At 35.3% G+C, this 26414-nt stretch overlaps 1 protein-coding gene across 4 annotated transcripts in view; it reads left to right on the top strand.

The window, feature by feature from the left end:
• The window catches only part of NCOA1 (nuclear receptor coactivator 1), a 251961-nt gene that overhangs the window by 174582 nt on the left and 50965 nt on the right, over positions 1-26414 (top strand). For all 4 annotated transcript variants that reach the window (XM_069493836.1, XM_069493835.1, XM_069493832.1 and 1 more), the window contains exons 8-13: positions 2239-2416; positions 8105-8284; positions 9610-9705; positions 15321-15461; positions 23033-23180; positions 24480-25800. In XM_069493836.1, the coding sequence (XP_069349937.1) occupies positions 2239-2416; positions 8105-8284; positions 9610-9705; positions 15321-15461; positions 23033-23180; positions 24480-25800 (2064 nt within the window). The remainder of the gene's footprint in view (positions 1-2238; positions 2417-8104; positions 8285-9609; positions 9706-15320; positions 15462-23032; positions 23181-24479; positions 25801-26414) is intronic.

Below are 26414 nucleotides of genomic sequence, written 5' to 3'. Positions count from 1 at the left end.
AAATGATAAAAAATTGCATTTAGACAGGAGGGATAAGTTCAAGAAATCTATTGTACACCATGGTGACTATAGTTAATAACAATTGTTATCTACTTGAAAATTGCCAAGAAAGTAGATTTTAAATGTCTTTGCCACAAAAAATGTTAAGTATATGAGGTAATATGTTAATTAGCTTGATTTAGCCATTCTACAATTTATACATATTTCAAAACATGTATGCCGTAAGTATATAAATTTTTTGTCAATTAAAAATAATAATCTTAGCTGAAAAAGATACCTCACAAAAATGAGGTAGATGCAATTGCAAAGTATATCATTGGATGCATTTGCTAAATTATGATACTCATTTTAAATCCTATCCACCAATTACACAGAGGTTTTTTTATTGACATTCTATTTTCCTTCATCTTAAAAAGTGATTCTTCCAAACTAATCAGAAAATGTTAACATTTTCACATTTTTCAAACATAGTGTCAAGGTCCACTGAAACTCTGAAAGATTTTCAACAGGTAAAATGCTCTAAATTTTTAAACTAAAGAGATAAGATAAATTTTACAGATGATTCATGTCATTTTCAGCAACAAAATGGTAACCATGGTAACATTTCCTAGCATCCATTTTCACGTGCTGTCTCTATAGCATAAGTGTCTTTTTGAAAAGCAGTTTACTTTTTATTCATTCTTAAAATTTCATCTTGACCCTAAAGGACAAAATTGTGTTTATTTTCTGGTAAATATCTGCTAGGTTGCAAGTTTGGGACACTGGCCTTTTTTAAAAAGAAAAATGAGTAGCCTATCAGCATTGTTAGGACAGCTCTTTTAAGTATCTTGCCACAGATAACCAACAGACCCCTGTGTGAGACAAAGGATTTTTTATCATCATTTTACATCATGTTACAAAATTCTGTAAATGTTCTATTTTTTAAAGATCTTGTTTTTTATTGTTTATATACATTCTGCAGCAAGTAAACTGCAACATGTTGCAATAAATGGAAAGATTACAAATAAGTGAGGTGCCCCTATCAACCTCTGCATTCTGGATCTTCCCTCAGGATTCCAGGGTTTGTGATATGTGACTGGCTGGACTTAGTGAGGCACTAGGCTGTCAGTGTGTTTATTAAGCTTAATTTCTTTCTTATGTTTTAGGTTACAATATAAATAGAGGTTCTAACTTTTTTCCTGCAGTCCTGTGAATATTACAGGCCCCTTGGGGCACATATATCTCCTTTTGGGAGACCCCTGGCTCTATCTCCGTGCAGGGGAGGCCCTCTGTGACTTGGCTCCTCTGCTGACTCACTTCCTGCCAGCGGGCTGCCTCATGCCATATACCCCAGCAACTCCAAACTGCTCAGTCGTTTCCTTTTTGTGCTATGCTCTCTCCACTGCCTAGATTGTTCTTCCCTCAGAGGAAGAGTCCTCTTCCTCTCTTTCACGACACCTTTTATAAGTCAGGTAGGGATCCGTAAGAAACCTTTCTTTTTCCCCAACCCCAATCCCAAATTAGGCATCCTTCTATGTGCTCAGAGTCTATTTTGTGTTTGTCTCTGATACTGCATTTATCACTGATATTTTGTTTATGTCTCTCTCTCCCACTGTACCACAAGTTCCTTGAAGGCAGAGAGGTAGGTCTTAGCCTACACAGTTTAGAGATGTTTATGACTGAATGAATGGAACAATCCTTCACTTCATATCTGCTACCAAAAAATTTATTTCTAAGAAAGAACATTGAAATATTCATCTATGCCTACTTGAAACATTAATGTACCGTCCATTTAAAAACCCTGGCCCCTTCACAGAGAACATGCAGTATTACAACTTGAAATATGGGCCAGGTGCAGTGGCTCACGCCTATAATCCTAGAGCTTTGGGAGGCCAAGGCGAGAGGATTGCTTGAGGCCAGGAGTTCGAGACCATCCTAAGCAAGAGCAAGACCCTGTCTCCGTAAAAAATAGGAAAATTAGCTGGATGTGGTGGCAGCGCCTGTAGTCCCAGCTACTCAGGAGGCGGAAGCAGAGGATCATTTGAGCCCAGGAGTTTGAGGTTTCAGTGAGCTGTGATGATGCCACTTCGCTCTAGCCCAGGTGACAGAGTGAAACCCTCTCTCAAAACAAATAAACAAAAAACCTAAAACTTGAATTATAATATATTTCGGAGCTCTCTCTTAATAGAGAAATGTACATGTTGATTTTTCTTTTATCTTTTTGCCTCTCAACTTTTAAATCTTTTTTTGGCTTTGCAGGCTTTGGATGGATTTTTCTTTGTCGTGAACTGTGAAGGGAGAATTGTATTTGTGTCAGAGAATGTAACCAGCTACTTGGGTTACAATCAAGAGGAATTAATGAATACCAGCGTCTACAGCATACTACACGTGGGGGATCATGCAGAATTTGTGAAGAATCTGCTACCAAAATCACTAGGTAAAAAGAAATCTGTTTTTAAAAGAATACTAGCTCTCTGTAGCTTCTCCTTATATAATATATGTAATCTATAATAATGTGATCATTATATTCATAATACATAGAATTATATACTATGTTATAATATATAATACATTTAAAATATTTTTTGAATGTAGTTTCTGCCTCACACAGAAATATGAAGGGCAGTATCATCAAATAGCTAATAGAAAGCATTCTTTCATCTTCTTCCTCCATACGGTTTATGCTGTGGTCATGTGCCAGTAGTGGGAGGCAGAGCAGTGAGTTGCCTTGCCACAGAACCTTCTGCATGCAATTCCCTTTGTTTTTTATTTTGATTATATTTAAGAAAGAGACAAATGTATATCCTTTCCACTACTCTGCTCAAAGAAAAAAAGAAGAGAAAGAAGAAAGGGATAGAGGAGGGAGTAAGGAGGAGGTAATATATGTCATATTACATACTACTAAATTTAACATTTTTAGTTGTACATGCTATTAAACTCAGGAGTTCCAAGTATGGTTTAAGGGGTCGTTCACTGCCAAGGAGCCTAGCTAAGAGGATGAATGGTCTGATTTCTAGCCTCTATTCTGTTCACTAAGCCATGTGCCTGGGGTAGGGCTGCGTCCTTAGGAGTTAGGAAACTTTTTACCAACTCTTGTAAAGCCATGGGTGGACTAACAGCAGCCCTTTGTTTACTTCTTGAATTTTCAGGCTCCTCTAGACTTTTTCAGTGCTCAGGCTCCAGTTACACCCAGTGACTGGATTCCCATGTCTCCATTAAGTGGGTGTGTTTTTCAATAGTCACTGTACATTTTGTTGGCAAATAGGAAACTTTTTATATTCCATTTCAGATTCCATTTCATTTCAAATTTTTTGTTCCTCTTTGATCCCATCATTTCTTTGTTCAGTGAACTCCGAAATAAAACCAAATTACACAGATAAATTTATCACACATCAATTTTCCACATAGATACTGTGCAATAAAGTATCTGAATTTTAGAGTAAGGAGGTTTCTAATGCCCCATATAGTATGGGAACTGAGGCACGTGGTCAGGGGAGTCAAAACAACTGGAGGTAATGCTTAGACTTCTTTTCCTAGCTGTGGACTCTAGATTTCTTTTGTTCTACTGTCCCACAAATTTTAAGGACTACTGACATATGGGTTTAACTGAGCCATTGCATTTTACTTTCTCATTGAAGAAAACTAATTTAATTTTAGTCTCATCTGGGGTAGCAAGGTATCTGTTGGGTTTAGCAGCTTGCCTGGTTGGGAGGAGGCCTGAGGTCACAGAAAACAAGGCTGAACTGTTTTCTGACTCCTGAAGAGAAGGAGCTCATTGTTTATGGAAGGGCCACATTACCCCATCCCTGCCTGGTTCTCAGGATACTGTAGATCTGTGACTACTCAGGTTTGTCCAGGTCACTGCCAGTAGGTAAATATGGAGGGAGTGTCATCTACTAGTTGATGTGCTGGTGATGCTGCTCCCAGCTACATACAGGACAGTACTCCTTAGCTGGTCTGACAATTCATTGTTACCTTCTCTGAGCAGCCTCCTTTCATAGGAGGGAGGAATACGAAGTTTCTTCTGCAGAGGTATCTCTCTCTCATTGCTCCAAATAATGAAAGAATGGAAACATTGAAAAAATAATACCACTTCCTTTACTATAAAATACAATAGACAAGCAAAGATAGAGCAAGCTCAATAGGAATAGAGTAGATCACCTAGTTTTCCATTGTTGGTTGATAATCCATTAGAAACCAAAGAGATGATCACGTCAAAAGAACAAAGCCCACTGCACTAACTTGGAAAAGCCAATAGCTTCTTTCAGGGTATTTCCAACAAGCATTTAGGAGAAAATAACTTACAGTACCTATCTTTAAACCTCCATTATTAGAACAATCAAATTATTAGAAAATCAAAGAAAGAAACAAAGCAGAGTCATTTTATATGTATTATATTATCAACCTCTGGAAAAAATATCAAATCAGGACTCAGAAGTTATCAAGGAAGAAATTTGAAGAAAAAAATTAAGATTATTATTTATAATGTATTCACTTTGTATACATATATCACTTATATGATTCAAAAGATTGCCTTCTTAGTTTTGGTTTGTTATTCTCAAGGAGAAATTGTGAAGAAAAAAGTTAAAAGTCAAACTCTTCAAAATTGCTTTTAAATTTACTGCTTTGGAAGATTTCAGTATCTAAAATCTATACCTTTTAATCATAACATTTTATTTATAAACAAAAATAAAATATGAACACTGGGAAGCTGGTAGGGTGAGAGATTTTGTCCAAAAGAACAAGTACACATAGATGTACTTGCACAGATGGTTATAAAAAGATTGTATTGTGAAAGGCTAAGATTACAAAGGATGAGATATTAGTGAACATAGACTTATTTGTGAAGTTCTAATAAATTAGAACTTGACGTTTGAAAAAAAAAAATTTTAAAGCAGTTCTATTCCTAAATTGATGGAATTTATATCTCAAATGATGAGGACACCATAGTGGCATTTTGGTATAAAACACATGGGCATTGTGTTCTGGCTCTACCACGTGTTCTGGCTCTACCACTTTCCTAGCCGTGTGATCTTGGACAAGACACTTGACCCCTCTAGGCCTCAACTTTCACAGAAAGGTGAGCATTTAGCTCACCTACTTAGCATTTCCTGGCTGGCATTAAATTCTCTTTAAGTTTTAGCTATTATTATTACTATTACTGGCTTTATCTAAATGTTGTAGAGCTTTTAATTTCATGAATGATAGAGGTATAATGTATTATACACAGCTACTAAATGTTTTACATTATGTTTTCAGCTTAGAAATTGATTTCAAAGAAGGATAATCTTGTCCTTTCATAATATGCTCCTTAGCTCTGTTCCATTGATATTATATTAGCAAGGCAAATTTTTTTATAGATCACATCTATTAGGATAGTTCAGTTCTTCTTTTTAAAATTGTAGCTGCTACTTAAACCTGAAGAAACTGCTCTTGTTTTGTTTTGTAATACTTTGGGATTATTTGTGTTACCAGTGTTTTTTTAACATGAGCAGTAGCATTTATCCTTTTAAAGAGGAATCATGTGATGAGTTAAAAGAAAGTAATTGCAAAAGGTTAGGTAAGATGCTTCTAACCTAGATAATCTAAACAGTCAAATACAAAATATTGAGTTTTGTCAGAAGCTATATACCTCTAATCTAGGTCTATCCTCTTGTTTCCATTCCACAGAAAATACAGAGCCTTGTATTTGTGGGATGCTGTTGTCTCTTTTCACAAAAATGTAGCTTAATACTTACTGTTTTAAAGGAGATTTAGGTTCAATAAAGTTTTAAGCTCTGTTATGTAATTTGGATAACTTAAAAGAAATCTAATCTATTGAAGTACAGGGTATCTAGAAATATCACCTAAATATTTACCAGATTATATTGGAGGAGTCTATTTGTTTGAGGTGATCTTGCTTTTAATTATTATTTTTATTAGTTGTAGTAGTAGAGTAGCAGTATTACTTTAAGAAGATATGATAGTTCCCACGTAAATTGTCACCAGAATTACTTTGGTTGCTTTATTATGATGATGAGTTCTCAGCTTTTTTTAAAAACTTCTCTAAAAATTTTTCTTAACAGTTTAGATATAATGACCCCTATAACAGGCCATGAAATTAAACTTCAAGGAAGTGCCTTTCTCTTCCTCACTACTGTCTGTTCTTCTCTTGGATCCATATGCCTGATCCCTAACCACTCCTCTGCCCTGTTGCCTTCCTTTTCTCTACGCTCTTTTCTTTCACCAGAACTGGGAGTAATTAGATATTTAGCTGAATTTCCTCTAGCAACATTTAACGAGTAGCCTTCATTGCAAATACTTTCAGAAAGTTGAAACTGTCCGTTAAAGATGAATAAATCACTTTGGGCACATTGGCTCATGCCTGTAATCCTAGCAATCTGGGAGGCCAAGGCAGGAGGATTGCTTGAGGTCACGAGTTTGAGACCAACCTGAGCAAGAGTGAGACCCCCATCTTTACTAAAAATAGAAAAATTAGCTGAATGTGGTGGTGCATGCCTGCAGTCTCAGCTACTTGGTAGGCTGAGGCAGGAGGATTGCTTGAGCCCAGGAGTTTGTGGTTATAGTGAGCCACTGCACTCTACCCAGGGCAAGAGAGTGAGACTCTGTTTCAAAAAAAAAAAAAAAAGATCAGGGTAAACATCATTCAAACCAAGCAACAAACAAAAACTTAAAACCCAAATCATTTTTTATCACAAGGTCTATTTACTTTAGTTGAAGAATTTTCCTAAGAATTATTTAGTACATGAGAGAGTGCTAAAAAAAATGAATGAATATGTTAATTTTTATATTAATTTTTCCCCCACTTTTCTTCTACTCTTTAGCCTATATATGCTCCAAAAGTGGAAGGGAAGGCCTTGGCCAGAAATCCTATGTAACTAAAGCAAATTTGTATATAAAATGCTCTCCATAGCTCTTTATTGCTCAATGGAATAAAACTTTATTTCTTTTTTGAAAAAAGTAGTATGTGTCTATGGTAACTGGGGACCTGAAATTATAGTTTCTATTAAAGTCACTAGTTTGATATTTGAATTATAGTATCAGTTATAGTATGTGATTTATTATAGAATGTTAAAGTATAAATGACTTTAGAGATAATGTAGTAAATCCCTTTATTTTAAAGATGCAGCATCTGAGAATCAAAGATTAATTAACCCAATTAACTAATAGCAGAACCCAAGACTCTGTGCTCCAGTGTAGGTTTGTTTCCATGATTTCCTCTAACAGCTATAGAGTGATGATATGTGATTAAAAAAAAAAAAAAAAAAAAAGGTGGGTCAGTGGAGAGTTATTTGCGAACAGTAAAACAGCAGCCTTAAAAACCCTCTGACTACCTCATGGCCACCATGGTTTGAAAATGGCACCATGACTGGGAAATCATGACCCATCACACTGTGATTTTTACTTGAGATATAGACATATTTTCCATAACTGAATTCAGTTTTCTTATACTGAATCAGGTAACATTTCTTTTTTATCAATCTTTTATAAATGACAACTTATTGATTAGGCACTATATTCAATCTATTATAGCATTGTGCTAGTTAAATAAAATAAAGCACAAGAAAAAATAATTATAAGAAACCAAAATTGTTCTCTACCTATTCTATTTTTTTGAGTCACGGATTCCTTTGAGAAACTTTGAATCTTCTCCTCCAAAAAGGTGCATATATACACAAAACCCACCCTTAAGAATCGATAATTGCCAGGTTAAAACCCTTATTTAACAATGTACGTATGGTTTTTAATCATTTTGCCAAAATATAACAGGAAACAAATGGAAAAGCTCATTAATTAACTGCATTAAAATTTTGAACAAAATACTAAATTTTAATTTTTAATTTTTATCAATTTATTTATAACAACTTAATGAATTAGGGTATTTGAGGGAGGAGAGTGTATATAGTTTTTTGGAAACAGTATAATTTTCTAATTGGTAGACAGTTATTTGCTAAATAAGATAAGTATCCTTTTGCCTCAGGATAATGTTATATCTAAAGAGGTCAGTCTGTGTTTTAATCTGAGTATCTAATAAAGCAGATGGCTTAAAGCATGTCTTTTGTATCTTCGGTGTTTGTATTTTTTCACCTTATTCACAAGCACGTAATCCATTTTTCTTCCCCAGTAAATGGAGTTCCTTGGCCTCAAGAGGCAACACGACGAAATAGCCATACCTTTAACTGCAGGATGCTAATTCACCCTCCAGATGAGCCAGGTACCGAGAACCAAGAAGCTTGCCAGCGGTATGAAGTTATGCAGTGTTTCACTGTGTCACAGCCAAAATCAATTCAAGAGGATGGAGAAGGTAAAGGAAAGGGTCATTTCAAAGTGTCTGCTTTTTCTATGACTTTAAGGAACAGAGAGGTAATTGATTAATAAACTGCCCCCTTCAGATAATATTTTTGGTTACTGTAATATATGTTCTAGTAGCTTTTCAATTTGCTATGTATTTCTTAATACTTAAAAAAAATTACTCACATCTCACGTCAACCCTTTAATATGTCCCCAGATTCTCAGTTTTAAGCTGGCATTCCCACTAAAATGTCAAATAATTCAAACCAACTTGCTGTCTAGAAATAAGATATGTAACTAACTGCAGCCAGTTGGAAATGTACCAGATGCAGCAGACTGTTGAACAGCTCTGCTTTTTAGAAAGTTTCAAGTTTAGAATGTAGGGAATATTGGAGAATAGAGTTGGCATTTTTCAGGCTATCCAAGGTAATTTATAAGGAGAAAGCTTAGGAACAGATGGAAACATAACTGAAGCTCTAATATGAACATGGCATCAACATGGAATTAGTTAACTATGTGACAGTGGATGAGTTTTCTGTGTAAACTTAGACTGAACTAAGTTTAGGAACACCACACATTGGGAACTGGAGTAAGGATCTGGGAAGGTAATAGACAAGAAGTCAGTCATATGCAAAAAAGGCCATGTATGTAGCAGGTCTCAACCAGGAAATGGAGGTCACAGTCAACTGGGGACCTTTTACAAAATACATTTGCCAAATCTTGTATGGTTAAAGTTCATTTTTAGCTGTGTGATATTGTGTGTAGCACCCTTAAAATTTGGGAATGGGACTTTAAAAAAATCATATATCCTAAAAACTTAAAAGTCCTCTGTCAAGAGCAAAATAATGCTTCTTCAGAATTAAAGATTGTTTTTCTCATATAATTATCTGCATAATGTTTATAAGAATAAACTTTGTAGCTATTAAATGCTGATGAGCATAGGAAATTGACTACAAAATTGTATTTTTAAAAACATAGTATTGCTTATATGTAACCAAAACTACTACCACTATTTTTTCAATAGAAGTGCTAGCCAAGCAAATCTACTACTTCTAATTGTTATCATCCAAGTACATGAGATGTATCAGTCTCCTCTAGTTTAAGTAAGAGCATTTACTAGAAGAAATAATTTATACTAACCAGCTCCCTACCTAGAACTATCAGTTTTGGGTTGCCAGCAATTTTATTTTCTAAAATACTATTAGATCAGAGTGAATTCCAATATTATATCAGGTCCTGTAATGTGTATTATTTTTATAAAAACCATTAAAGGCAAGTGATAGATATAAACCATTTTCCATCCTCCTTCCTTCAATTCACCCTTCTTGTTTTGGGCAGATTTCCAGTCATGTTTGATATGTATTGCACGACGATTACCTCGGCCTCCAGCTATTACGGGTGTAGAATCCTTTATGACCAAGCAAGATACTACAGGTACTATACACTTCAGAATGTTGTATAGGTATTAATAATATGACTACAGCCTTAAAACTAATTATATCCAAAATGTTATGTCCTTCTGTTCTATAATATTCAGCCTCTACTCCCTAGTCTTATACAGAAAACATTTTAAATGGTATTCTTTTTGTTGTTGTTGTTTTTGAGACAGAGTCTTGCTCTGTTGCCCTGGGTAGTGTGCAGTGGTGTCTTCCTAGCTCACAGCAACCTCAAACTCCTGGGCTCAAGCGATCCTCCTGCCTCAGCCTCCCAAGTAGCTGGGACAACAGGCATACTCTAACACACTCAGCTAATTTTTCTATTTTTCGTAGAGATGGGGTCTTCCTCTTGCTCAGGCTGGTCTCAAACTTGTGACCTCAAGTGATTCTCCCACCGTGGCTTCCCATAGTGCTAGGATTACGGGCGTGAGCCACCTTGCCTGGCCTAAATGGTGTTCTTGATATTATGCATTTCAGATGCTATAATCATTGTCATGGGCAGGGTGCTGGAGAGAACATTTTTTTATGACTATTCACATAACTATATTTATTTGATTATAAATTATTTTTCATAATCATGGAATAAAATAAAGAAATTTGGGAGGTATATAAATATATGTAGGTGTGAATATATTTACTACAAATGGATATGAATATGGTGGTTTTAATATGCTTAAATGTATCTGGCTATTTCTTTTTCCTTTTATTCTTTTTCTTTAAGTTTATTTAGCCTAAACTGACTGAGTCCCTAGAAGTGCCTGTCTCTGGGTTTAAGGTATATATGGCTGAGTAAAAATCAATAATTTAATAACATTTTATGATAGAACGGGTGTAAGATGGTGTATGGGGGTATATATAAAATTAGCTGGTCAACAAAGGCCTGTCTGAGAAGCTGATAGGAGCCCTTGAGCCTCAAAGGATGAACTGGCATCAGCTATCTAAAGTATGGGTGTTGGAAGGGGGCAGCAGTGAAGCATCTTCGTACAGAATGAGTGCTCCTCATTGAGGAAACGGAGCTGCAGAAGCCCTAAGATAAATAAGACAGGTTTGGGAAAAGAGCTAAAAGGAGGGCAGGAGTGCCGCAAAGCGAGTAACAGTGAGACTGCCTGAAAATAAGGCCTTCTTTTTAATGACCTACTTCAGATTTGATTGTCAGCGGGAACAAATTTTATTGTTCTTTATAATTTATAAAGCATTTTTCCTGTATTGTTTGATTTTATCTTTACACTAATACATCAGATATTCATCAGAGTTATATATATATATCATTCACCTTTCTAATTTTAAAATATAGATACTAGAGATTCTTTTTAGCATATTCAGATTTTAAAAATCATTTCTACTGAATTTTACTCTTTGTGAAAGTTCAGTTTTAATATACATTTTGACTTTTACCATTTTTATAGGATCCCATTCCATTATTAATTTTTTTAGTCCCAGTATTCTAATATTCCTATGTTACATGCTTTGTTCTTGTTGATTGAGACAGAGTCTCTCTCCGTTGCCAGGCTAGAGTACAATGGCGTCATAATAGCTCACTGCAACCTCAAACTCCTAGGCTCAAGCCATCCTCCTGCCTCAGCCTCCTGAGTAGCTGGGACTACAGGCACGTGCCACCACACCTAGCTAATTTTTCTATGTTTTGTAAAGACAGGGTCTCACTCTTGCTCAGTCTGGTTTTAAACTCCTGAGCTCAAGCTATCCTTCCACCTCGGCCTCCCAGAGTGTTAGGATTACAGGCATAAACCACTGAGCGAGGCCTGTTCTTATGTTTTTAAAGACAAACGCTCAACAGCTCTTGCTAAAGACTCAATAGGGATAAATTAACACAGATAATAGAAGGTAGTAAAAAGAATGTCCAGAGAATGTTCCCTTTTTGAGTCTACCATGTATCATGTTCCTTTCCGTTCTCCACCAATGAACGACACTGAAAAAAGCTAATGAACCCTTATTGAAAACCAAAAAAATTTTGCATGGAGGAAAAATGGAGACCATTGAAAAAGAAAACTGGTCTTTTGTATCAATTACTGGTTAATATAAAAAGAAACCAAATAAGGGCTTTGTCAGATAGCAAAATGAAAACCTGTTGGAAAGGGTGATTATCATGTCACAGAAAAAATGTCAATGATCAGGGAAGCCTAAAAGTTATGAAGGTAATTTAGGAACAAAATTTCAGCTTTTCTTCTTATTGCATTTCTATAAATTAAATCCTAAATTCGATTGTTTTAAAGAAAACTGTATTTTCTTATAGAAACAATGTTATCACTAGTAGTTTTATTTCTGACCAAGGACCCAGAATTAAACTTTTAGACACACCTGACAGTATATATAAATATATAAAAATAACCATAATCATTTAAAAAAATTAACCTCAGAGATGACAGAGTCCATTTACAAATGAGGGAATGGTGGTTTGATCAAAACAATATGCACGGTCTGGGAGGGGCATGCTTGTAGCTCTGATTTGGGTGGTGCAGATGCAATAGATGTAACCCAAATGTTTGTACCCCTGTAAAAATTTTGAAATTAAAAAAAAAATACAGCCTATTGCTGAGAACAGAAATTGTTAGGCCCCAATGTAGAACTCTTCCCTTTTTTTTTTTTTTTTTTTTTTTTTTTTTTTGAGACAGAGTCTTACTCTGTTGCCCAGGCTAGAGTGAGTGCCGTGGCATGAGCCTAGCTCACAGCAACCTCAAACTCCTGAGCTCAAGGGATCTTCCTGCCTCAGCCTCCCGAGTAGCTGGGACTACAGGCATGCGCCACCATGCCCGGCTAATTTTTTCTATATATATTTTTAGCTGTCTATATAATTTCTTTCTATTTTTAGTAGAGATGGGGTCTCGCTCTTGCTCAGGCTGGTCTTGAACTCCTGAGCTCAAACGATCTGCCCACCTTGGCCTCCCAGAGTGCTAGGATTACAGGCGTGAGCCACCGCGCCCGGCCTAGAACTCTTCCTTTATATTACATTGCTTTCTACTAAAGTGCTATTAAAAGGGCATTACTAGGCCGGGCGCGGTGGCTCACGCCTGTAATCCTAGCACTCTGGGAGGCCGAGGCGGGTGGATCGCTCAAGGTCAGGAGTTCGAGACCAGCCTGAGCAAGAGCGAGACCCCGTCTCTACTAAAAATAGAAAGAAATTATATGGACAACTAAAATATATATAGAAAAAAAAATTAGCCGGGCATGGTGGCGCATGCCTGTAGTCCCAGCTACTCGGGAGGCTGAGGCAGTAGGATCGCTTGAGCCCAGGAGTTTGAGGTTGCTGTGAGCTAGGCTGACGCCACGGCACTCACTCTAGCCCGGGCAACAGAGTGAGACTCTGTCTCAAAAAAAAAAAAAAAAAAAAATAGGGCATTACTGTACTGTATGCACCTATACAAAGTTACCAGACTAATATAAAGTATACTTAAATGTAGAACTAACATTTTATTATATCATAGAATTGACTTAGCTAAAAATAATAGATGAGCTATAGTAAATATTAGTCATTTAATTTATTGAATTGTAGTAGTATTTTTTAATTCCACATGGGGTGATCTATATCCGTTAAAAAAAGAAAAAAGTCTTTTGCCAGTGATTTTTTGGTTGTTGATTGGTTAGTTGGTAGTGGGATGGTTAGACTTTCCTCGGGCAAGCAAAGGTATTCTAAATCAAGCTATTCATGATTCTACTCTAAGATAGTCATTGCATTACAGCTTTAGTACCACTACTGATAACTTAATCACTTTCTCCCCTCCAGTCTTACAACTCCAGACTCTCTTGCTCTTTTGTGGGGCCAACCCTAAGACATACACACACACACACACACACACACACGCATGCCTCCTTTAGTCACTGCATTATTGTATATGAAAATTATGTAGCAATGGAATCCTTACTATAGCCAGTTCTTTATCTCTGACATAAGAGAAAAAAATTAATAATTAAAATATTTTAAAACCCAAAATCATGTATAATTTCAGTTACAGTGTTCACCACGCTTTCCCAAAATTATTCTTAAATAATAAAATTCCTTTATTTGAGTTTCAGTTTATTTTGTTTCTGCCATCTACATTTATGCCAAGACTTGGGTGATAACCTGATCAAGTAGGGTTGGGTACATCAGATTCAAGACCATAACTAAGTTAAAGAAGTCAGTGAATATTTTATTTGTAAGCAAACCAAATGAAATATATAAAGAAAGGATTAGTTAAGTGAGGAGGCAAAAACAGTAGGGTAGATTTGAATTGATTGTGTGAGGAAAGGAAAAATGGAGAAAAGATATAATCAGGCATTCACAGAAGAGGAAACATTAGTGGTAAATAAACATGAAAAATACGCAGCCTCATTAAGAATTGGGGAAATACAAATTTAGACCACAATGAAATATTATTTTTTACTTACTAATGTGAAAAATAAAGAAACCTGACAATATCAAGTGCTGGAAAGGATGTTAGATTGACAGTAGCTCTTACACATTGCTGGTGGAAGCACAGGGTGGTACAAGTTTCTGGGGAAAAGTTTAAGTTAATATTATAAAGTTGAACATTTGCATAACCTGCAATCCAACAGTTCTGCTTCTACATGTATACCCTAGAGAAACTCTCACACACCTGCACCATGGAACATGTGAAAGATGTTCATAGCAGAGTTGATTGTAATGCCAAAAACTGGAAACAATCTAGTTGCTCATTCATTGAAAAATTTAAAGATGGGGTGGGAGGATTCAACAAGGGAGGAGTGCACATGTAATGGAGTGTTACTGGTAACGTCAAGTTCTGAAGTTGAGTGGTGGGTTTGCAGGTTTTGATTTTATTAATATAATTCTTAGTTTATATATACATATCTTACCTATATTGTATGATTATAAGATTGCATAACACATATAACAAAACAAGTCTGAATAATCACAAAGTAGATTAATTGGACTCTGATTAACTGAGGAATAATTTTTCTGAATTCTCTCATTGCCATTTAGGAAATTTGTTCAAATATGATAACAATAGCAAATCCTCACTAAATTTGATAAAGCATAAGTTTTGTGTGTGTGATGCCTAGCAAACCTTCATGTTCTCACCTATTATCCTTTTCTGATTTAACTTTTGTTGCCTTCAGTCTCTGTTTATTCTTAAATGTAATATTATCTACATTTGAGAATAAATAATATGAGAAAAAAGCTTGCCTATTTTCTCAGATTATCTGCACTTAGTTATTGGAAATTAAACCAAAACAATGTATTTCATCTCTGCCTCTCCCTCCCCAATAAGTGATCCAGTCAGTCATCAGTATGTAGAGAGCAAGGTACAAAGAGCAATCCAGAGGAGTCTGAACTGCATTAGTCTCAGCCGCTTCAGGTTGTTGTAGTATGACCCAGTATGACTTTAATTCTTGACCAGAATTGAATTTTAGAATATGAAATACTAGTACATAACACACTCCAAGACCAAAACAATTTTTATATTAATAATATACTTCATTACTGTATGTAATAAAAATTAATAGTGCTTTTTAATGCTTTTGTCTATCGAGCATTTGAAAGGAGAGACTATTCCTTAGATGCAGTTGTTAGTTTTGAAATATGGATGATTTATATCAAAAGGCTGTCATAAATGTAAACTTTCATTCCTTGTGTAGGTAAAATCATCTCTATTGATACTAGTTCCCTGAGAGCTGCTGGCAGAACTGGCTGGGAAGATTTAGTGAGGAAGTGCATTTATGCTTTTTTCCAACCTCAGGGCAGAGAGCCATCTTATGCCAGACAACTATTTCAAGAAGGTAAAGTTTCTCTCTCAATTATTTTCATTAACCTTGCCCTTTAGTAATATTGAATAGTTTGTGTAGAACTTATGGCTTGATAAGTATTTTCTCCAAATTATAGTTTTTGCAATAATCTGTTTTAGGAAAGGAAGAAATGGGTAAGCAAAGTAATTCACGAGTGGATCCTAAAATTTGGATGCACATTCTAAAGAACAGGATGTCATGTGGTGGTCACTCATTCATTCATTCATTCATTCAGCAGACATGTATCAAGTTCCTAACATACCTAGAATACTATATAAGGTGCCACGAATAACAGCAATGACTAAGAAGTAGTGTTTTGCCTTTAAGGAGCTCATAATATATTAGGAGAATATATGACAACTCTAAAGATCAGTGTGATGTGGGTCATAATAGAGCTGTAACCAAAGAAGAAAAAATTAATTCTGACTGGGAAAATTAAGGATAACTTCAGAGAGGAAGTGATATTTTTGTCTGGCTGTTGAAGATCATTCCCAGCAGAACAAACACATCAAAGGGTTTCTGGATAATACAGAGATTAGTTAGTATCATGCATGTTTACTTTATGACAGAGCACCAGTATCTCCTGACTCAGATTGAAGTTTCAAGTCAAAAAATATACCTATGAAATTATTAATTATTAAATAGCTGGTGGGTCTTATTATGTACGCTGGGAGTATAAAATAAGTATATTCCCTGTCCTTTAGAAATTTAACGATACTGTAGGAAAGGTAGGGAAGTTATTTGAGAATTAAGGCTAGAAAGTTCATAGAGATTGAGAATTAAGGGATTCTGATGTACTTTTAAAATAGTGTAATTTAATTATGGTAGCCTAATACTCTTTTTCCAATGTAATTTATTCTCTAATCTCTAATTAGATAGTTTCATTGGTAAGAGACTCTTTCCATGGCTATTTCTGAAAAACAAATTTAAGATATTTTTCATTATTCCATCATCTTTCTTAATTTTAATATTTTCTCATAACATTAGATTTCCTAAGTTTACAAATGATTTTTCATTCATTCCATTTTAGGTCATCTGCTTCCTAGTGGTATATGAAGGAAGTAGCTTGATTTTTTTTTTTTTTTTCCCCAGGAAGCCATCTATATAAATCTCACAGTCCTAGTTACTTCTGGGACAGCTTCCTACAGCCTAATGGTTCTCCAGTGGGCTCCTAACTAGACTTGCCACCCCCCAAGATTGTATTTCACTGGGTAGAGCCAAGAATCTGAATTTTTAAAAAAGTTTCCCCAGCAACCCTGAAGTGCAGCCAGGTTTAGAAATCATCACAATAAGTAACTAATGCCATCCACTGAATGTGAACTTTGTGATTTCCTCTACCAAGAGTGGCACTTGACTTTTGCATAGATTTGAGACTCAGAGCACTGTCTCCACTCACTGCCTAAAGTTCTGAAGTATATGGTACTCCTTGATTTTTTTGCCTTAACTTTATAAGTTGGGCTTTTTTTTTTTTTTTTTTTGACAGAGTCTCACTCTGTTGCCCAGGCTAGAGTGAGTGCCGTGGCGTCAGCCTAGCTCACACCAACCTCAAACTCCTGAGCTCAAGCGATCCTCCTGTCTCAGCCTCCCGAGTAGCTGGGACTACAGGCATGCACCACCATGCCTGGCTAATTTTTTCTATATATATTTTTTAGCTGTCCATATAATTTCTTTCTATTTTTAGTAGAGATGGGGTCTCGCTCTTGCTCAGGCTGGTCTTGAACTCCTGAGCTCAAACGATCTGCCCACCTTGGCCTCCCAGAGTGCTAGGATTACAGGCATGAGCCACCGCGCCTGGCCTAAGTTGGGCTTTTTAAGGCTTTACTTAGAAGACTTAATTTTATTTATCTGTAATTTATTTACATTTTCACCAAGGGAAAGCAGGTCTAGATTATTGTCTCATCGTCCAAATGACTAGGCACATAGAAGTGATTGAGCCACAACTTAAGGTATGTGTTTCTAAACCTAGAATTCTCCATAAACTAGATTAATTAAATTATGATAATTAACTAGTCTGTCATCAGTATATAAAGTGAAACAATTTAGAGTAAAATGTAAAGAAATATAAGTATAGTCCAACACCCCTTCCCAATTAATCATTTCTTAATGTTCTCTCCCTCTACCTTTTTTTAGGGGAAAAAAAACTCATCAATAGAAATAACATATTTTTCTCAGAATTAAGTTGTCCAGAGTTCACATGACTCTGATTCTAGTGTTTTGGAGATTCTGGACAACTTGGCAAACAGCTTTCATGGATTGAGCATGCCTTTTTCTGGCATATTATATTCAGTAGTATCTAGTAAAAGAAATGTGTCCCCGTCAAACACTTACATGAGAATCCCCTGTTAAAGATGTTGACCTGCTGAATTAAAATCTCAGATGAGGGCCCAGATATCTTAACAAACCTTAAAGATAATGCTTAAGTTTGAGAACCACTGGTCTGTTAAGATTGGAGAGGGTATAATTTGCATTTGCAGTTGCCTTGCTGCCTCTTCACTTAGGGACAGTGTGAAAAGAGTGAGACAAATTATACCACTGCATCCTTGATTTCTGTTAGACTTCACAGTGATTGCTATCTAGGCAAGAAAAATTTGTCCTTCATCTGTTGTCTTTTCTCCCGCCCATTAACTTACTTTTTGAAGGCAGCAGCTAGTGTAAAATCCTAATATGCATTAAAAATTTTAGTTCTTAATTTTTTGGCTACTTTTGACTGAGACAACCCATGAACTGCTTTTAACTATTTTATTTTCCAGAGTCAAATTTGAAAATACATATTAGTTAAAGAATATGTGGCAATACTGAGCAGTGGACTAAATTAAAGCCATGGTTCTACATTGAGATTGGGAGGAAATGGATATTAGAATCATTTGAAGAGCTTTTTAAACTTGGAGAAGGTCCATGCAAGTGTGTGTGGTTTGCACAAGGTTCAGGTTCTGTTCAATTCAGAACCATTATTTTAAAGAAAGGTCTAGGTTATAATGCTTCCCAAGGTCCCTAATAAGACAGATTCATCGGGGGCAGTTTTCTTTTAAACCAGATTTCTGGATCCCACCCCACACTACTGAATCAGAGTCTGTAGTCTAAGATATTTTCTTACAGTGAAGTTTGTAAAACATAAACCTAGGTTCTACAAGATATTAATAGCTATAACTGGGAAATGATGTTTCATGCTTAATTAAGTTTGGGAAATGCTTTAGTCTCCCACTTTTGGGGATTTATAAGGCACACTTAAGGTATTTAGGTTTCTGGGAAGTTCTACAACAAAAATACCTTTTAAACTTTGTTACCCAGACTTTTTTTTCATACAGAGTACCTTTTCCTGGAGCACATCAATTAGCAGTTAGAGAGAGTAGTAGTCATGGGAAATGTTAGGCTATATAGCCTAGAAACCAGTTTTATGAAAGTTCTATTTACCCTGTATACAGTGATGTAGTGGATCATCATTTCCTATCTTTGAAATGGCCATGATATATTGTCATATTAAAAAGTAGATTAAGAAAGCACAGCATATATAGTGCGATCTCACTCTTATATATCTTCCTACTTTCCAATTCTAGAAAATTAACAAAATGTTAACAATGGTTATCTATGTGTGATAGGATTACTAATGACTTTATCTTTACCTATTCTTTGTTCATCTATTATCTTAACTTTATAATCACAAAATAAAGCTATTTTCATTTTCTAAAAAATGTGAGTCAGTTTGAAGGAGATTATAGTATTAAGAAGTTTGGAAATATTGCTATCAAACATAAGTACCCATATTAATGATTAACTGGAATTTTCTTTGAGACTTGTGCAATGTAGCTAATTGCATAGTCCACATAACAGTTAACTGAAAATCTTTTTATGTCAAATTCTGTTGTGAAATTTTAAAATACGAGTTCACTATCCTCTTGTGGAAATTTTGATACACTAAATAGAATTTACTCATGGTGACTGAAAATCTTAGAACATCCAGGGGTAATTATTTTTTCTGTACCTAATGACAATTTTTAAAAATTTTAAAAATTCTTTTGCATATATTTAGGTAAATGCCAAAAGAAAAAGAAATCTCTGCCAACATTGACCCATAGTACCCTGCCACACATTTCATACATTTAGTTAACATCAATAAGGCATGCTTGTTTGAGGTTATCTCAGCACCAAATTGGGAGGGATCAAAAACCCAAATAGCTCTACTTCTACAGCTTCTGTAAGTAGGGAAAATTTAATGTTTCCTTTGCTTTGTAGCTCTGTTGAGGCCTATTTTAGAGAGAGAAACAAAACAAAACAAAAACAGTTGTTATGTTAAAGGTTCTTTGGAGAGTTTCTGGGGTGTCAGTAATACCCCTTCAATGATATCCTTCTCCACTAAGTGTTCTATAAAGTTTAGAAATGGACAGGAGTCAGAGATCAAAATACTAGCTGTATAGCTCGCAAAACTACATCAGAAAACAAGGCCAGGACCTGTGATCAAAATGGGATTTCAAAACTAATCCTTGAAACCCACTTAAAGGGAAAATTTGGTGTGCAGAGCAAATCTTGATTGAACCAATTCTGTAAAGAATTGTGGCTATCTTACTCAGCTCTTAATTCAAAATATTAGTGATTGGTTATATAGGGTTGAAGCTATTGGCATAAATGGTGTCTAGGGATTGACTAAATGTGTATATGTATAAGACTCAGGACATATGTACTTTAGAATCTGCTTATCTGTTCTTTTTCCTTTGGTGTTTATTAAGGAAATACTCGTTCAGTACCTGCTGTGTACTAGGCTCCTTGATAGATACTATCTCACAATATTACTGGCTCCATTTTAGTGATGAAGAAACTAAGATGGGTGAGGGTTAATTTGCATTAAGTCCTAAACTTATAAATGACAAAGTCAGAAGTCAAACCTGAATCTGACTCCTAGGCTCTTATTTTTTCCATTAACCTATGCTGCCTTCCTATTTACCTCTTGATCTGAACAGTTAGGTAAGCACCAGAATTTCTGTTAACTGGAGAGTCTTACTGAGTTCTAATTAATTGAAGTTTTACCGAATTAAATACTGCCTTTTTCTCATTTCAAAGAATGGCTCTGTGAATTATAATATGCTGAGTCTACTCCACACCTTCTCATCCAAAATACTCTAACTTCGAAACTTAAAGTGTGATAATTTCCTTGGATTAAATTAATAGGGTTCCCAAATTCAGAAATGTTTCCTAGTTTAGATATAGTTCTACAAGTTTAGGCAGTATAATTAACAAAAAGACTATTGATGTTTCTATAATCCACATAAAATATGTTAATGTTCTCATGTTAGCCTGAGTTTCTAGTTCCTTCTAACTTTATAGGGCTTGTCAATAGATCAAGATATTTCTTTTCATTAATTTCCATTACAAAATTAAGTACAAATTCCTAAAAGAGCAAAAACATAAATTGAGATATAATATGAATATTTAAGAACATAGCTAAGATTGAAAATCTTCCTTTAAAGAAAAGTTATGACAGTTTATCACATGTCATTATCAGTCAGTCTAGTTAGATGAGATCCAAGTTGAAGATCAATCAGCCAGTACTTACTGGAAGATTTTATTGCAAAGCATAGTGCAGGATTCAATAGAGAGTGGAAAATAAAAGTAAGACTACTAGTAGTCTTTATGTTTATTCTAGCGAAAGAAGAAAAATGAATGTGTAAAAATTATCTGGTTCCTAGTCAAAGGTGTATAAATAATGAGAAATAAAGTTAAAAATGCAAGTTGAAGTCAGATTGTATACAGCTGTGCTGTCCAGTATGGTAGTCACTAATTACATGTGGCTATTCAATACTTAAAATGTGGCTAGTGTGACGGATGGACTAAATTTTAAATTTTATTTAATCTTAAATTTAAATAGCCACATGTGGCTGATGGCTACCATATTGGACAGTGGCTCAGCTCTGTAGTGAAGAGCCAGTGACTATTTTCAAACAGAGTGAGGATATCCTGAAGGGCAGTAAACAATGATGAGGAAATGGATAAAATGGCATAAGCAAAATACATGAGATATATTGTCTGTCTTGTCTGGCCCTTTATATATCTTTAGATTTATTATTATCCTGGGTTAATGATTTATTTTTAAATGCCACCTTTTTGTTAAAGTTGTATTTTCCAAAATATATTGTTAAAGAGATTTTAACAGTTGAGATTGTTAATGTTTTTAGGATTTGCTATAGTAAACCTTTACTTATATCCTTCCATAAAAAATTATCAGTGTCCAATAAAGACTCTGTTTCAACCTTTATTATTTCATTAGATACTAAATTTCTCTGTACATTATATTTGGTATAATTTAAGCTAATGATTTAGCTGAAAATTGTCAGATGGGTAAAGAATGTGGTTGGTTGGATATAAGTCTTAATCCTTTCAATTAAGTTTATATCCTGATTTGGGTCCTTAGGTAGATTTATTATGGTATAGATTTACAACTTTTTCAGTTGATACTATGTACCCATGGCAACAAAATAGAGTATGTCTTCTCTTCAAGTAATATGTAGCTTCAAAAATTATTTATTAGTTGGTCATTTAAAGTCTCTTTCACTGTTCTTTAAAATGTAACTGAAGCCCTTTCTGAAATGTTTTTGAAAAATAGGACTAACATTTATTATAGACTAAATTATAGTAGTCCTTTATGGTAGTAATTCTTGTGTTTCAGTGGATATGATTATTAACCTTGATACAGCTGAATCTATCTGTTAAGTCTTTCTTAATATAGAATTCTGTTGTATTACTAAAACATCAGTGATATTTTGTTACTTAAGAGTCTGGTATAGCCTTTACATATTTAATAAAGACTTACCTATATGGTTAGAATTTTGTCTGCTGATAATAAAGCTTTAAGACAAAATTATGTAAATTATATTGTTTATGAAGTGATTTGACTGTCTTAAGCTAGTTTTTATTCTTTATATTAGTAATCATGGGCTTTATCTTAATTTGCTTACTAAACCTAAAAAATTCAACCATTAAAATAATATGTATGAATATAATAATTTGTAAAATGGGACCTTAGTGACTCACATTCCTCAGTGAAAAATTAAATTTGAATATTAGTTAAGTAACTCTGTAAACCAATCAAAACATAGAGGGTGAATTTTATGGTATGTGAATTTTATTTCAATAGAGCTGTTACTAAAAAATCAGCCAGGAAAAGAAAAAACAAAACTTTTTAAAGATAATACTGAGAGTGAGAGGGGAGAAAAGTACTTCCTGGTATTTTTAATGGAGACTTAATAGATCTGAAGAGCTGCCCCATTATAAGGAAAGATTAAGGTTGATATTTTCCTGTTTGGGGTTTCTTTACAATCACAATTTATATGAGGAGGCACCCATTCAAATAGAACTAAATTAAAACTTGTCTTCAAGTGGTATATTTCATCTGGAATCATTTTTCCCCCTCAGATAATCTGCTTGGTCTGAACTATTCTTTATTCTGAGTCTGAGCAGGCAGCAGTTGGGAGGACATTTAAAATGAAGTTCTAGGTAGAAATAAGGCCTGGTGACTCTCCTTTACCCAACATACAAGTGTCAGAATTTTAACTAGGTTTCTCTTTTGTTTGAAACAGTGATGACTCGTGGCACTGCCTCCAGCCCATCCTATAGATTCATATTGAATGATGGGACAATGCTTAGCGCCCACACCAAGTGTAAACTTTGCTACCCTCAAAGTCCAGACATGCAACCTTTCATCATGGGAATTCATATCATCGACAGGTACTACTTATTTGGAGAGCTTCATATGAAATAAGTCAGTTAACATATCTCTTCTTAGAGAAATATTTTATGCTCTTGATGGCAAGAAATCAGAAATTCTAAATCGGGCATAAAACTAGTATTATGAGTATATAATTAATATATCCATATTGGGTTTTATAGTTTTTTCATCTAATAGCTTTGTTATTCATAAAGAGAGACAGGAAACTTGAGGATGAAAATACGGGTTTTAGGAGTTAAACCCAAAAAGGTGGCTAAAAATTTCCAACTTTCCATATATGAATCTTATAGAAGATTGCAAAGTTTATTAACATTATGATTTTTATTTTTGTTTTTGAAAGTGCTTTATTTTCATTAGGGCAAACCTGATGGCTCTTGAATTTAAGATAACAGTTTCTCACAGAAACTACAAATCATTACACTATCAACTTGAGGTTTTTGAATGTCATTGCCTCTAATTTGTTCCCCTCTCTAAAAATGTTTTATATTGGTATATTGGTAAATTCATGGAACTATTATTTTATGACTTATTCAAAATCCCATATTTACAACTGTTTAAAATTTAGCATTAAAAACAAAGACATTTCCCCTCACTTCATCTTTTCCTCATCTGATATATTTGCTTATTGGAACATGGTAATGCCAGTCACAAATCTGTTATCATAATTATGAATTTGAGTAAAGAACTCACTGAAAACCTGAATTCAACATTCAGTTTTTTTTCTAATTTTAGTTTAAATTATGCTTGTGAGTGGAATTAGCACAGTTCTTTTTTTCATATTGTGATTTCTCTTTTAAAACATCTGCTATGTTTGCATATCACCCTTTTTAATTTTTACATCAGTGACACAGTATTTTCCTTACCCAGTCTTCCTCTTTGGAGTTGAAATACTTAAAAGCTGTAACAGGGGAGTCATGAATAAGTGCTTTATAAACAGAGGTGTGGGAAGTTTCTTTTTCAACCAAAAGTACTATAATGTTTGCATTAAGTTTAGAAAAATTTAAAAGTACATACATTAGATTTTTTCCAAGACCAGGAAGGATTTCTTTCACAGATTACTGAGACCATTATAAAATTTGAGTCCATAAGCACTATTTCTTATCAAGTGGTGCTAATATTTCACAGTAGTACTAATAGTCCAGTGTTTTTCCTTAACTTAAGGTGAAACAGAAGCTCTTTACTTGATAGCTTGCAATATTAATGAAGTTAATAGTCTTGTTTTATAATATGCATCATAAAAATATATTTTAATGGAAACAAGGGAAAATGTCTAAATAATAATGTCTTTCTCCCCCTAGGGAACACAGTGGGCTTTCTCCTCAAGATGACACTAATTCTGGAATGTCAATTCCCCGAGTAAACCCCTCAGTCAATCCTAGTATCTCTCCAGCTCATGGTGTGGCTCGTTCATCCACATTGCCACCATCCAACAGCAACATGGTATCCACCAGAGTAAACCGACAACAGAGCTCAGACCTTCATAGCAGCACTCATAGTAATTCTAGCAACAGCCAAGGGAGTTTTGGATGCTCACCTGGAAATCAGATTGTAGCCAATGTTGCCTTAAACCAAGGACAGGCCAGTTCCCAGAGCAGTAATCCCTCTTTAAACCTCAGTAATTCTCCTATGGAAGGTACAGGAATATCCCTAGCGCAGTTCATGTCTCCAAGGAGACAGGTTACCTCTGGATTGGCAACAAGGCCCAGGATGCCAAACAGTTCATTCCCTCCTAATATTTCGACATTAAGCTCCCCTGTTGGCATGACAAGTAGTGCCTGTAATAATAGTAACCGATCTTATTCAAATATCCCAGTAACATCTTTACAGGGTATGAATGAAGGACCCAATAACTCCGTTGGCTTCTCTGCCAGTTCTCCAGTCCTCAGGCAGATCAGCTCACAGAATTCACCAAGCAGATTAAATATACAACCAGCAAAAGCTGAGTCCAAAGATAACAAAGAGATTGCAACCATTTTAAATGAAATGATTCAATCTGACAACAGCTCTAGTGATGGCAAACCTCTGGATTCAGGGCTTGTGCATAACAATGACAGACTCTCAGATGGAGACAGTAAATACTCTCAAACCAGTCACAAACTAGTGCAGCTTTTGACAACAACTGCTGAACAGCAGTTACGACACGCTGATATAGACACAAGTTGCAAAGATGTGCTGTCTTGCACAGGCACTTCCAACTCTGCCTCTGCTAACTCTTCAGGAGGTTCTTGCCCCTCGTCCCATAGCTCACTGACAGAGAGGCACAAAATTCTGCACCGACTCTTACAGGAGGGTAGCCCCTCAGATATCACCACTTTGTCTGTTGAGCCTGATAAAAAGGACAGTGCATCTACTTCTGTGTCAGTAACTGGGCAGGCACAAGGGAACTCCAGCATAAAACTAGAACTGGATGCTTCAAAGAAAAAAGAATCAAAGGACCATCAGCTCCTACGCTACCTTTTAGATAAAGATGAGAAAGATTTAAGATCAACTCCAAACCTGAGCCTGGATGATGTAAAGGTGAAAGTGGAAAAGAAAGAACAGATGGATCCTTGTAACACAAACCCAACCCCAATGACCAAACCTGCTCCTGAGGAAATTAAACTGGAGTCCCAGAGCCAGGTAGGTAATTCCTTGCTTCACAGCATGATCGTTCATAGTTATTTTTTCTTTTTCATCTATTCTACTCCAACCATAGACCAGATTTGGATTCGTGCTATGTTTTTTCCTATCCAATGGGCATTTTATTTTATTTTATTTTATTTTATTTTATTTTTTGAGACACAGTCTCACTCTGTTGCCTGGGATAGAGTGCAGTGGCATCATCACAGCTCACTGCAACCTCAAACTCCTGGGCTCAAGCAATCCTCCTGCCTCAGCCTCCAAAGTAGCTGGGACTACAGACATGCGTCTTGATGCCCAGCCAATTTTTCAATTTTTAGTAGAGACGGGGTCCCACTCTTGCTCAGACTGGTTTGAACTCCTGAGCTCAAGCAGTCCTCCCACCTCGGCCTCCCAGAGTTCTAGGATTACAGCTGTAAGCCACCACGCCTGGCCCAATGGTCATATATTAAGAGATTAGCAGCAATAGTTGAAAAGTCACAAAATGCCCTAAAAAGTTCTCTTTAGAACTTCAGAGGGCTATAGTATTAATGTGGAATTCTCAAAAAGCAGATTTTTGTTTCTTTGTATAAAATCAGAGTTCGTATCTTTAGAGATTTTTAATCATACCTTCC

Source organism: Eulemur rufifrons, chromosome 19 (assembly GCF_041146395.1).
Source record: "Eulemur rufifrons isolate Redbay chromosome 19, OSU_ERuf_1, whole genome shotgun sequence".
Taxonomy (NCBI): Eukaryota; Metazoa; Chordata; class Mammalia; order Primates; family Lemuridae; genus Eulemur; species Eulemur rufifrons.
The sequence above is the reverse complement of the archived record's forward strand: the minus strand, read 5'-3'. Positions and strand labels throughout refer to the sequence as shown.